The sequence below is a fragment of the Alexandromys fortis genome, unplaced genomic scaffold, assembly GCF_014885135.2.
Source record: "Alexandromys fortis isolate MF-2015 unplaced genomic scaffold, M_Fortis_MF-2015_v1.1 scaffold_141, whole genome shotgun sequence".
In the NCBI taxonomy this organism is placed as follows: Eukaryota; Metazoa; Chordata; class Mammalia; order Rodentia; family Cricetidae; genus Alexandromys; species Alexandromys fortis.
This window is the reverse complement of record NW_026068060.1, coordinates 3787442-3801430: the sequence shown is the minus strand read 5'-3', so window position 1 is coordinate 3801430 and position 13989 is coordinate 3787442. Positions and strand designations below refer to the sequence as shown.

At 36.4% G+C, this 13989-nt stretch overlaps 1 protein-coding gene across 1 annotated transcript in view; it reads right to left on the bottom strand.

Annotated features, from left to right (window-relative positions):
* The window catches only part of Ascc3 (activating signal cointegrator 1 complex subunit 3), a 289294-nt gene that overhangs the window by 114124 nt on the left and 161181 nt on the right, over positions 1-13989 (bottom strand). The window contains exons 19-23 of the mRNA XM_050120173.1: positions 12737-12823; positions 11583-11759; positions 9976-10201; positions 2244-2398; positions 116-214 (exon numbers count right to left, since the gene is read on the bottom strand). Coding sequence (XP_049976130.1) covers positions 116-214; positions 2244-2398; positions 9976-10201; positions 11583-11759; positions 12737-12823 — 744 coding nt within the window. The remainder of the gene's footprint in view (positions 1-115; positions 215-2243; positions 2399-9975; positions 10202-11582; positions 11760-12736; positions 12824-13989) is intronic.

Genomic DNA, 13989 nt, shown 5'->3' with positions numbered 1-13989 from the left:
TAAATAAAGCCTTAATGGAATATCATTAAGAAAGAAAATAATAGTAGAAATTGTTAGTTTATATTTTCTCTTCATGGCAGTAAAATAGGGAAAAGTCAGAGAAATATGTATTTACCTGTTTTTTAAGAGCTAAAAAGTACTCTGAATGATAAATATGGTCATTTGTAGGATCTTCTACCCAAATCCACCAGGGTTCCCCAACTGTCCCATGGACCTAGAAAAGTAGTATTTACAGATTAAGACAGGCTGTTTATATACTCCACAGCTATTCCTCTCTTCAGCAACTTCGTTATTATAGAGGACATTTGTTTACTTATTTACCATATGAAAGGCAACTTAACATATTTACAAAGCTGCACAACTATAGCCACAATCTAATTTTAGAACATTTCATCACCTCCAGAAAAAAAATGTATTTATAAGCTATAGCTATTCACTATAGATTGCCATTCTGAATATTTTGTATAAATGGAATTGTACTCTGTGGACTTTTATGACTGGCTTTTTAATCTGATTCATTATGCATCAGTACTTCACTCCAAATTATTGTCAGTTAATATTTCACTGGATTAATAAACCATATTTTGTTCATCCATTTCAGGCTGCTCCTTTCTCCTTACAGGCACCATGTTCATTTCTTATCTAAGTGGCCACATCACCTGGGACAAAGCTGATTTTCATAAGATAGACAGTTCGTGGAATTATTCTGACAGCAGGTAAAGGAGAAACAGACAAGAAATTTTGAGCTAAATCTGTGCTCTAGGCTGAGGGTGTAGGGATATATTTCCTTGCTCAAATTAAATAATTAAATTTGAAAAAGGAAATCTGAAACTTTTGTTAAGAACTCAACAATGTCAGCAAAGTAGGGCTGAATAAAAATATCTGGACCTTGAATGGTGTGGTTAACTAGAAGCCTGAAATATTCTGAGGCATGTAGAACACCTGTGGACCTTTGTTGCACAGGAAAATACACTATCTTCCTTCCTTCAGATGGAGGCAAGTTCAGTTCTCCAATTTAAGACCATAACATTCTACCTGAGAGTGTTATCTGGAGGGTTATTATGGATTTTAGTAGAAGATAACTGAGACAGTAAAATTTCATTCATTTCACAAACAGGCCTAAAATTTAAAATTTCAAACATGATTTTTAACAGCTAGCTATATAAATACATATATTTTAAATATACATAACTATTTAAATATATATTATATTTTAAATATAACTAAATAGAAAATACTTATATTTTGTATAAAATTCTTTCTTTAGAGAAATATTAAAGTAAATTTACATTATCACCACTTGTTCCTCAGAGAAATTCTGAGAACATTATAATAGTTTATTATTAGTATTTTTAGATTAGGAAATTATAAGACTCAGAAGTCTGAGCATTTTAAAGCAATTGCAAATGGGATCAGCAGCATATCTAGGTGGTGCTACAAAACATGGCTGAATAAAATATAAAAGTAACTCTAATAGGAACTATGTGGGGTAAGCACAGGTAGACAGTAGACTACAACTACTGAGTGACTTTCCTTCCCTAGGGGCCTCTTCCCAGCAGGGAGATTCTGACTTACTTGTATAGATACAATTTCTAACACATAAATTAGTTCAAGGAATGCTGATTGAATAGCAAGGTGATTCAGAGTAGATCTTTATGTATGAGTTTACCCTTAATATGCCTTGAAAGACTCTTTAGTAACCCAGGCTGGCCTGAACCTCATGGTGCTGAGCTCCTTCCTGGTGCTGGGACTGCAGGATATACCAGCACACCTGTTTCATGTGGCCACAGCGATGGCATTCAGAACAACAAATACCACCAATCGTGCTACAGCTTCAACTTTACTGTTAGAAATCAATACAGATGGTTTTCAAAGCAGGAAATAACGAATGAAGATAAAAACTGAAGTAACCATGACAGGAACCAAGGAAAGTCATTTTGAAAAAGAGTTATGTATATAAATACTACATATTCAGAGACATAGAAGAGAAAAAAAAAACTATTAATTATAGCCAATGCTAGACTTTGATACTAGGAAAAAGAATCTATCAAATGGGTAACATGGAAGAAAATGTAGAGTATTCTTCCAACATTTTCTTAAAAATAAGAAGAACTACTACTACAACGCTGTCAATGAAGACCAGATATATATATAATCTGTGCCTTTGGGATAGATATAAGGTTTGGAGAACTTGCAGTACAGACACCTAGATATAACATGAATTTAGATGTTTCCAGCTCTACCTGATCATTCCAAGAGAAATCCGGGTGGATATTCAGAGAAACTCGAAGGACAGTCCGCGTGATGGGCTGAATGGAAGCTTCCATCGTAACAGAAGGAATCTGATGAACACACTGTTTAACCTTCAGTCCAATATTCACATGATGCAAAATGTGACCTGAAAGGAAAGCATCACATAGAAAAGAATGTGCCCCACATAATCTGACTTGTAAATGAGATTTCAGAGATGGTGATTTTATTGCCTGCTTTATGATTTGTTATGTAAAATAGCTGACATTCTTGACCTGACATGTTTGAATATTTTGTAATAGTTAACTTGAATTAGCAATTCATAGCTTAGAAAACCAGTATCAGGGTTTATTTAGATATTAATAGGTTCTGAAAATTGCTGAGCTATTTGAAAAAGTATAAAGAGACCCACTTCTTTCTCACTTAGTTTATAACATAGTATGGAGTTATGAAGTACTTTGTGAAAATAGTCATTAATTTATTCACAGTCTTTATCAGAACTTTACACAACTAAGGAAATATTTTAGGAAAATAAAACGATTCATTCTTCCATATACTATTCTAGAAAACAAAATCAAAATATAAATTGCAGTCTATCAGAACTACTTATGCTTATTTTCATAAATAAGCAGATTCTACAATAAAGATATGAATGGAAGTCAGATATTATTACAAAATAAATATAACTATACAAATGTGACTAACTAGTTTAAGCAAGTAGAACTAAATTACATTTTTTATAATCAAGATTACTTTTATCTTAACTCTTCCATAGAGATTTTTTTGAAGGGCACACATTTATATGTCAATATGTTTCAACTTGATCAAATTGGAAATTAAAGTTGATGGCTTTTATTTAAAAATACATCTTTTGACAGATTGCAACTGCAGAGTGGACCAATAGGTGAGTGACCAGCACTCCAGCAGTACCATCCAGTCTCTAGGCCCTAGGACCCTGGGGCAAACCCCAGGCCCCTCCACACACCCTCCTCAGTAGTACTAAGTCAGCCAGCAAAAAAGCCTCCTGCTGATAGGCTGTTCCATTATTGGACCCTGTAATTTACAAGTTCTACTCTACCACCAAGTTTACTCCCCCTCCCCCCCTCGCCCGAGCTCAGTGGCTCTTTGAGGCACAGACTGCTCTAAGAGGTGGGTGACCAGCTACCCAGATGGATAGCCCAATCTCAAAGCACTAGGCCACAGGGCAAAAACCAGGCCCTTCCCCCACCTGCTTCAGCTTCACTAGCTGGCAAGCAGGAAAGCCTCCTGCTGATAGGCTGCTCCAACACCCTCCCCCGCCCACAGAAAACCCTGTAAACTATAAATTCCATTCTACCACCAAATTTCCCCATCCCTTGAGACCTGAGTGGCTCTCTGAGGCCAGACTGCTACTGCACACAGTGGACCAAGACTAGTTCCCCCCCCCCCCCCCCCCCCCCCCCCCCCCCCCCCCCCCCACCCCCCCCCCCCCCCCCACCAAGACCTAGGCCCTAGGGCAAAACCCCTCCTCCACCTGCCTTAACTGCACAGGGCAGCCATCTGTAAGAAAGAAGGCAGGCTATTCCAACAGCCCTCCCTCACATTTAATGGACCTGTAATCAACAAATCCCACTCCACTGCAAACCCACCCATGCCCTGAGAACTCAACATTTTCCTGAGGCACAGACAGCAACTGCAATGATCAGTCCAAGAAAGGATCCCTGAGACATGGTCATCAACCACAAGGATTGGATCAAGAGGCAAAGACATTGCCTGCACCAATTGGAGGAAGAGATAGGTAGGTGCCAATGCAAGAATATATTCAAGAATGTACAAGAACATGACAACACCAGAACCCAATGATCTAAACATTCAAATCCAGAAGCAGCAGAAGAAAATGACCTTAAATACAACTTTATGAAGATGATAGAGACCCTTAAAGAAGTAATAAAAAATCCCCTTAAAGAAATGGACAGCCCAGTCTCTAGGCACTAGGCCCCAAGACAAACAGAAAATTGGAAGAAATCAATAAATCTCTTAAAGAAAGTCAAGAGAAAACAACCAACCAGGTGAAGCAAACAGTTAAAACAGTTCAAGACTTGGAAACTGAAATAGAGACAATAAAGAAAATACAAACTGAGGAATTCTGGAAATGGAAAACCTAGGTAAATGAACGGGAACTACAGATGCAAACCCAACCAACAGAATATATGAGATGGAAGAGAAAATACAATATAGGAACTAGATTAATTGGCTAAAGAAAATGTTAAATCCAACAAATTCTTAACACAGAACATCAAGGAAATCTGGGACATTATAAAAAGCCAAACCCAAGAATTATAGGGATAGAAGAAGTAGTCCAGCTTGAAGACACAGAAAAGGTATTCAATAAAGTCATAGAGGAAAACTTTCCCAACCTAAAGAATATGCCTATGAAGGTACAAGAAGCTTATAGAATACCAAACAGACTGGACCAAAAGAAGAAAAAAAGTTCCCCTGTGGCATATTATAATCAAAACAGTAAAAACACAAAATAAAGAAAGAGTATTAAGAACTGCAAAGGAAAAAGGCCAAGGAAGATGTAAAGACAGACCAATCAGAATTACACATTACTTCTCAATGGAAACATGAAGGTCCTAGACATATGTGCTGCAGACATTAAGAGACCAAGGATTCCCAACAAAGCTTCAATCACCACAGGCATAGAAAAAGATATTCCATGACAAAAAACAGATTTAAACAATATCTATCCACAAACCAAGTCTTATAGAAAGTACTAGAAGGAAAACTCCAACCCAAGGAAGTTAGCTGCATCCACAAAAACACAGGCAACAAATAACATCATACCAGCAAACCCCAAAGAAGGGAAACACACAAACACTACCACCGAAAAATAACAGGAATCAGTAATCACTGGTCATTATTCTTAATATCAATGGACTCAATTTACCTATAAAAATACACAGGCTAACAGAATGGATATAAAAACAGGATCCAATCTTCAGCTGTATATTCACCCAGGAATAGTAGATGACAGGAAATGATTAAATTGAAGGCTGAAACCAATAAAATAGAAACAAAGAAAATGAATCAATGAAACAAAGAGCTGTTTTTTTGAGAAAATTAAGATAGACAAACCCTTATTCAAACTAATCAAAAGGGGGGACATAACAGGCACTTAAGAAATCCAGAAAATCATTAGGTAATACTTAGAAAACCTATACACGACAAAATGGGAAAATCTAAAAGAAAAGGACAATTTTCTAGAAAGGTAACAAATGCCAAAATTAAATCAAGACCAGATGAACAATTTAAATAGACCCATAACCCCTAAGGAAATATAAGCGAAATAAAGCCCAGGGTGAGGTGATTTCAGCACAGAATTCTACCAGAATTTCAAAGAAGAGCTAATACCAATATTCCTCAAATTGTTACACACAATAGAGAAAGAAAGATCATTACCAAACTCTTTTTATGAGGCTTTAGTTCCCATGATACCCACACCACACAAAGAAACAACTAATAAAGAGAATTACATACCAATCTCTCTCATGAACATTGATGCAAAAAATACTCAGTAAAACATGGGCAAACCAAATCTAAGAACACATCAAAAAAATAATCTAACATAATCAAAGTTGGTGTCATTCCAGAGATACAGGGATGGTTCAACATACAAAAATCTATCAATATAATCCACAAAATAAATAAGGTGAAAGAAAAAAGATATATCATCATCTCATTAGATGCTGAAAAAGCATTAAACAAAATCCTATAGGCCTTCATGATAAATGTCTTGGGAGATCAGGTACACAAGGAATGTATCTAAACATAATAAAAGCTATATAAAGGAAGTTATCAGATAGCATCAAATTAAATGGAGAGAAACTCAAATAGATTCTACTAAAATCAGGAACAAGGCAAGGCTGTCCACTCTCTCCATATCTATTCAACATAGGACTTGATGGTCTTGGTAGAGCAATAAGACACCAAAAGTAAATCAAGAGGATACAAATTTTAAGGAAGAAGTCAAATTTTCACTATTTGCAGAGGATAATAGTAATAAGTAATCCCAAAAATTCTACGAGAGAAGTCGTATAGCGGATATACACCTTCAGCAATGTGACAGGATACAAGATCAAGTAAAAAACAAAATCAGTAGCCCTCCTATAAACAGAGAAAGAAAGCAGGGCTGTGGTGGCACATGCTGTTAATCCCAGCCCTCAGAGGCACAGGCAGGTGGATCTCTGTGAGTTCAAGGCCAGCCTAGTCTACAAGAGGTAGTTCCAGGACAGGCACCAAAGCTACAGAGAAATACAGAGAAATCTTGTCTCAAAAAACTGAGAGAGAGAGAGAGAGAGAGAGAGAGAGAGACAGAGACAGAGACAGAGACAGAGACAGAGAGACAGAGAGAAATCAGAGAAAATCACCCATTACAATAGCCACAAATAACATAAAATATCTTGGGGTAACACTAACCAGAGATGTGAGAGGCCTTTACTTCAAGAACTTTAAGTCTTTGAAGAAAAAATAATTGAAGAAGATATTAGAAAATGGAAAGATCTTTCATGATCTTGGATAGGCAGGATCAACATAATAAAAATGGCAATCCCACCAAAAATAATCTATAGATTGAATGTAATCCCCATCAAAATCGCAGCACAATTCTTCATAGACCCTGCAAGAACAATACTCATCTTCAAATGGAAAAGAAAAAAAAAAAAACGGATACCCAACAGTCCTATACAATAAAGAAATTTAAGTACACATCACCCTTGACATCTAGCTCTATTATAGAGCTACAGTAATAAAAACGGCTTGGTACTGGCATAAAAACAGACAGATGGACCAATGGAATCTAATAAAAGACCCTGATATTAATCCCCAAACCAATGAATACCCTATTTTTAACAAAGAAGCTAAAATTATACAACGGAAAAAAGAAAGCATCTTCAGTAAAAGGTGCTAGCATAATCGGATATCAACATATAGAAGAATATATAGATTCATATCTATCCCCATGTACAAAACTCAAGTCCAAATGGATGTAAGACCTCAAAATAAGTCCAGTCACACTGAACCTCAGAGAAGAGAAAGTGGAAAGTAGCTTTGAACGCTTAGCATAGGAGACCACTTCCTAAATATAACACCAGTAGCAGTCACTGAGAGCAACAATAAATAAATGGGACCTTCTGAAACTGAGCAGGTCAACAAGACAAAACAGTAGCCTACAGAATGGGAAAAGATCTTCACCAACTCCACATCAGATAGAGGACCGATAACCAAAATATATAAGGAACTCAAGAAACTAAACATCAAAATACCAAATAATCAAATTAAAAAATGGGGTATAGATTTAAACAGAGAATTCTCAACAAAAAAAAATATCAAATGGTTGAAAGACACTTAAGGAAATTTTCACCTTAAATCCTTAGCCATCAGGGAAACGCAAATCAAAACAACTCTGGGATACTGTCTTACACCAGTTAGAATAGCAAAAACACGAATGGTAAGCTTATGCTGGAGAGGATGAGGACCATGAAGAACACTCCACCATTGCTGCTGGGAGTGTAAACTTACACAGCCACTTTGGAAATCACCGTGGTGGTTTCTCAGAAAATTAGGAATCAACCTACCTCAAGAACTGGCAATATCACTCTTGGCCATATACCCAAAGAATGCACACTCATACCACAAGGACATTTGTTCAACTATGTTCATAGCAGTATTATTCGTAATAGCCAGAAACTGGAAAAAACTTAGATGCCCCTCAACCGAAGAATGGATAAAGAAAATGTGGTACATTTATACAATGGAATACTGTTCAGCAGTAAAAAACAATGACATCTTGAAGTTTGTATGTAAATGGATGGAACTAGAAAAATCATCCTGAGTGAGGTAAGCCAGACTAAGTAAAACAAATATGGTATGTATGCACTCATAAGTGGATATCAGATGTGAAACAAAGAATACTCATCAGCCTATAGCCCATGACCCCAGAGAAGCTATGTAACAAGGAGAACCCTAAGAAAATTATATTTGGATCTCCCTGGGACGGGGAAATAGACAAAATCTCCTGATAAAGTTTGGAGTATGGTGTAGGAGAACAGGAGGAGAACATGAGGCAATGGGATGGTTGAGATGGGGGAAGGCAGAGAGGGAGAGCAAGAAAAGAGGTATCTTAAATGAGGGAGCCATTATGTGGCTAGCAAGAAACCTGGCACTAGGGAAATTTACAGGAATCCACAAGGATGACCCCAGCGAAGACTCCTAGCAACAGTAGAGAGTGTGCCTTACTGGCCTTCCCCTGTAATCATATTGATGACTACCTTAATTGTCATCATAGAACCTTCATCCAGCAACTGATGGAATCCGATGCAGAGATGCACAGTGAAGCACTGTGTTGAGCTCCTAAAGACCAGTCATAAAGAGGGAGGAGCAATAATATGAGCAAAGGAGTCAAGACCATGATGGGGGATATCCACTGAAACAGCCAGCTTACCTGAACTAATGGGAACTCACTGACTCTGGATTGATTGTGGAGGAACCAGCATAGGACCACACTAGACCCTCTGAATATGGGCGCCAGTTGCATGGCTGGCACAGTCTGTGGGGCCACTGGCAGTGTGACCATGATTTTTTACTACTGCTTGTACTTGCTCTTTGGAGTCCATTCTCTTTGGAGGGATACCTTAGGGCTCAGCCTAGATACAGGGGAGAGGGCCTTGGTCCTGCTTCAATGTGATGTGCCAGACTGTGTTGACTACCCTTGGTAGTCTTACCCTCTTTGAGGAGTGGATGGGGGGTGGGGTATGGGAAAGGTGGAGGGAGCAGGAGAAAGGGAGCGAGTGGGAACTGGAACAGGTATGTAAAATGATAAAAGTTTGTTTAAAAATAAATTTAAATAAAAAATACACATCTACTATATATTCTCAAGTTCTCTTCTTAACAATCACAATTTCTTTCTACTGATGCTCTTCTTTTATTATTCTATAAAAGTATCCTTCAAATCTAAATATAATATTAATGTTCTTAGCCTCTCAATAATATTGGGAGACTGACAATGGCAACCCTTGTGTTCTGAGCCTGCCTTTCTGCAGGAGCAGTATCCATCCTATTCAGGAGCAAAGTATTTCCTAGTTATATTACAGGTTTTACAATACAATGTTAAATTTCACAGAAATATTTGTAGCAAGGACTTCTCAACATTATGTGGGAAAAAAACTCGGAAATTCTATGTACAGACTGATATCAACTGTGTTTAAATATACAGATGTTTGTGATTAAAGGTTAACTGTGGTGAACTGTAAAGCTTCATGTCCACAAATTCTTATTTATTGTACTTCGGTAGTGCATGGGAGTCCTGACAGACTAGTGTTCCACTATTTGGATATATCTCCACTCACCACACAATTTTAAAATGTAAAATTGCTGATATACATGACAAAAGTTACTCAATTAAACATTGAATTTAATTGTGAATGAACATCATCTAATGAGTCTCATCATTTATGGTTAAGAGTCTATGTATAAAATAATCAAAAGTTTGCTAATCTAAGTATTTTAATTGCTAATTCAGTTAAGTGATAAATTTGGAAAGATTTTTTTATTTAGCTTAGATGAGCAAGAATGATTTCATAAATACCATAAAATGTCTTCATTTGAAAATACAGCATATTTATACATTAATCAAGATATATTATATACAATGGTAAACAGATGTAAAGATTTTTGCTTCCTTCTTACCTATTTCATCCTTTCTCATGTCTTTGAGCTTATCCACAGTAAGTTTTTTTTCTTCTAATCTTGTCAGAATGTGTGGTGGTAGCACAGAGAACTGCCTCAATGGGCTAGCCCAACCCCAGAGTCTCTTGTCGATGACTTTACTCAGGTTCAGAAGCTTGTAGGTCATAGCAGGCCAACGTTTCCTCAGTGCAATTTCAAAGAGAGCACGGACAATTCTAGCCGCATTCTGAGGAACAAAAGGAGAAGACTGGTAGTTAGATAACAATGTGCTTTTAAATGTCAGTAAATTTATTACTCCAACTAGACTCAGAAGAATGACAAATCAAGCTACGTACTTAAATTATGTGCAGCAACTTTCTTTATACAACCTTAATTATCATCAGGTAGTATAAGAGTAGCCCTACTACTATTGAGTACATGTTATCTATTAAACTTACAGAGGGCAAAGTATTTCTATATTCCTTAGACCTTCTAAGCATAAGTGAAATAGGTAGACAAAAGGCAAACAAGGTAGCAGACAGACTGTTCAAGTGCCTAGAGTATAAGAAAGAGGCTGAAATGTCCCTAAGTATATCATGCACTGATTAAGTGTATGAGAAATTTAAGCGAGAATTTATAAAGATTTTCATTTCAGTCAGGAGAGAAATTAATGAGGGAAGGGTGACAAAGGAAATACAGCTTAGTGCAGTGCAGTGACCAATACTAAATGGTCACTACAATGGTTCCCTAAAAATCAAACAGTATAACTAGCTTTACGAATAGAACACTCTACAAACAGATCTGTGGAATTATTTTATGGCCAGACTGGTTTACACAGCAATTTTCAGGTAAGCTAGAGCTGCAGAGTGAGATCATGTCTCATCTCAATGTGTGTGTGTGTATGTATGTATGTATGTATGTATGTATGTATGTATGTATGTTTGTTTGTTGGTTGTTTGAGTGAGAGAGAGTGTGAGATATAGATTTAGTTTCAATTTTTATCACTTTAAAGGAAACATTACTAAAAATATAAATGTATACATAAGACAAAAAGAACATATTCTGTTTTATAAGCTATGTCTTTCTGAAAGGCAAATAGCAAATGCACAAAATAAGGTATTTTACTTTATTTCATTTCTACCAGAATTCAAAAAGTTATGAAGTAAGTGATTTGTAGTTTAGGGAATAGTTGCCTTTCAGCTTTCAATTGTACCACTGGTAGAAAAGATCATGGTTTTTCTTTTTTGAGTATGTTTGTTTTTGTTTTAAACGAGACAGGGTCTCACTATATAATCTTGGCTGACCGTGAACTCACAGAGACCCACCTAAGTTGTGTGCTATCAAACAGGTCAAGATTACTTATTTTAGATATTTTAGATATTTACACAGACCTAACAAAATGTACATATGAAATGAGATACATTTATTAATTCACACTTAAGAGTAAATTAGTTATAGCAAAATGGAATTCCAGTCTTGACCCATGAGAACAGATTATACACACGATGTACAAATGATTGGAAACAGGTTTAAGATAAAATGGCAGTTGGCAGCATTCTCAGTATCTCATGGACTAATTTAGTAGTCTTCAAAGATCAGCAAAAATGGGAAAGGATTAAGAGTCTTACCTGGGCAACGTAGGCAGAATCTGATATGAGGGAGAAACTGTCCATCTCTCCTCGGCTAATGTAGGTCTGAAGCAAGATGTTTATTTTCCCATAACTATTTTCCACACCTCCAGGAGCTGAGAGTTCACAGAAATTGTTTAACAAGGCGTCTAGCTCCTCTACTTCCTCTTCTCTGACCTAGAAGAGGTAACGTTTTTATATTAACACTTTGACTGAATTAAGGAAAATTCTCTTGTTCAAATTAAACTGTATGTTTGTACAAGCTTCCACTTTATATGATAACATTCTCCTTCTGTAGTACTGAAATCATTATTTTTCCCACAGGTAGTTGTAAAATACAATATGAAACCATTTTGAAGACGACAGTTGTATTTTAATTCATAACTAATACTAAAGTTTCCAATGACATAAAAATTTACTATGCCATAAAAACTAAATCATCTGACCTCACTATCCTTCAATTGATGAGATTTCATTTTTTTATTTGATCAGAGTTAAACCTCTGCCCAACTGGATTAGGGCGTACTTGATTATCTTCAAATGCATTCATTAGAGTTACATATTTTTATAAGGTATAATACATTCATACATTAAAGCTGTGAAGTACTGTTTCTTATTTCAGAATACTAAAGTTTTTACTGTTAATGAGATTAAATCACAATATGAATAGTACAGAAATATTCAAATCTAAGTCTGAATCATGTACTTATTTTGTATTCTGTTCAATGAACTTTACCTTTTAGTAGTCCAAAGCCTACCCACTTACATTATTTAATAGTTTTTCTCTCTTGTCTATCCCAACACCTTCTGTGAGACAGGGTTTCATTGTGTAACTAACTCTTGGCCTAGAACTTGCTATGTAGACTAGGCTAGCTTCAGACTTACAGAGATCCTCTGTCTTCCAAATGGAGCAACTAAAGGGCATACCACTACTCCAGCTTTATTTGATAGTTCCAATACTACAATATCTACAAAATTACTGATTTGGAGCAAAAGCAAAAGATGATATAATTTTAGGAAAGTGGATATTGTTGAGATGTTGATGCTCCAAATTCATATGTGTGAGAAATTGTAATTAACTATAAGTTTTGATAAAAGAATTGATATATATATTTATGTCATATACATTTAATTCAAACATCAAGTAATCTTACCTTAATTTGATCAAATTCTTCAGCTTTGGAGACAATAGCAAAGATATCACCTTCTGTTTTGTGTGCATCAAAAAGTTCATTAAATGTCTGTCAAAATAAATATTATATTTGATTAAAATTAGAAGTCCAATGAAGTGTTGTTAAGTTACACATCTTACTCTAAATATGCACACTTAAGAGAAATGGAGCCCTAGAGCATACAGCTATCTCTTGTATTCCAAATTCTCACTCTATAGAAATCATCAAAGCGAGAAGATCTGTAAGAGCAAAATGATACATAAAACCATTATTAACCAAAATATACAATAAATGCCTAAAAAACTTTTATCAAAACATTTTGGCCAGGGTATATAGAAATCTTATTTGGATCATTCACTGACACTAAATAAATATATATCATGTAAAATTCAGAGAAATTAATATAAAGCAGAAATATGGTGATTTTCATCATACTGATATTATCAATGAAACTGGGATGAAGAAAAGAAGTCAAAGGTTATGTACAATGAAGACAGAGAATGAAAGAACTGCAAATGGATTTAAGACTTGGCTTTGACTGGGCTGACCCAAGGAGTTGACTATGGACCAACAAGAGAGCCTGCATGGGACAGGCCTAGGCTCTAGAGCTGCATATGTGAGAAGCTGTTCTGGCTTGGTCTACTTGTGGGAGTCAGGCCTTGGGAGTCAGGCCTGTCCCTAAGAGTTTGGTTGGCTTTAGGGAACTTGTTCCTAATGTTGGTTGCCTTGCCTGGCTTTAATACAAGAATAGGAGCGTAGTCCTACCTAAACTAGATAGGCCATGCTCTGTTGACATGCATGGGAGGACTGCCCCTTTCGGAACAGAGGTGGAAAGGGGGTGGAAGAGATAGGGGGAGTAAATGGGAGGAAGGGGTAAGAGAAAGCTGTTGTTGGGATGTAAAATAAATGAAAAATTTAAGTAATAATAATAAAAAAGACTATGTAGCATATGCCGACGAGTGGACAAGCAAGGAAGGTTGTGCAATAGAGAAAGAGAGCAGACAGTTAGTGGGTGATGGAAGGAGTAAAATGCTGGGTATTGTGTAAAAGAATCCCTAATTGTAAGTTGTAAGATAATATATGTCAGCTGGGTGGTGGTGGCGCACGCTTTTAATCCCAGCACTTGGGAGGCAGAGGTAGGCAGATTTCTAGGTCGAGGCTAGTCTGGTCTACAGGAGCTAGTTCCAGGATAGACTCCAAAGCAACTCAGAGAAACCCTGTCTCAGAAAAAAAAA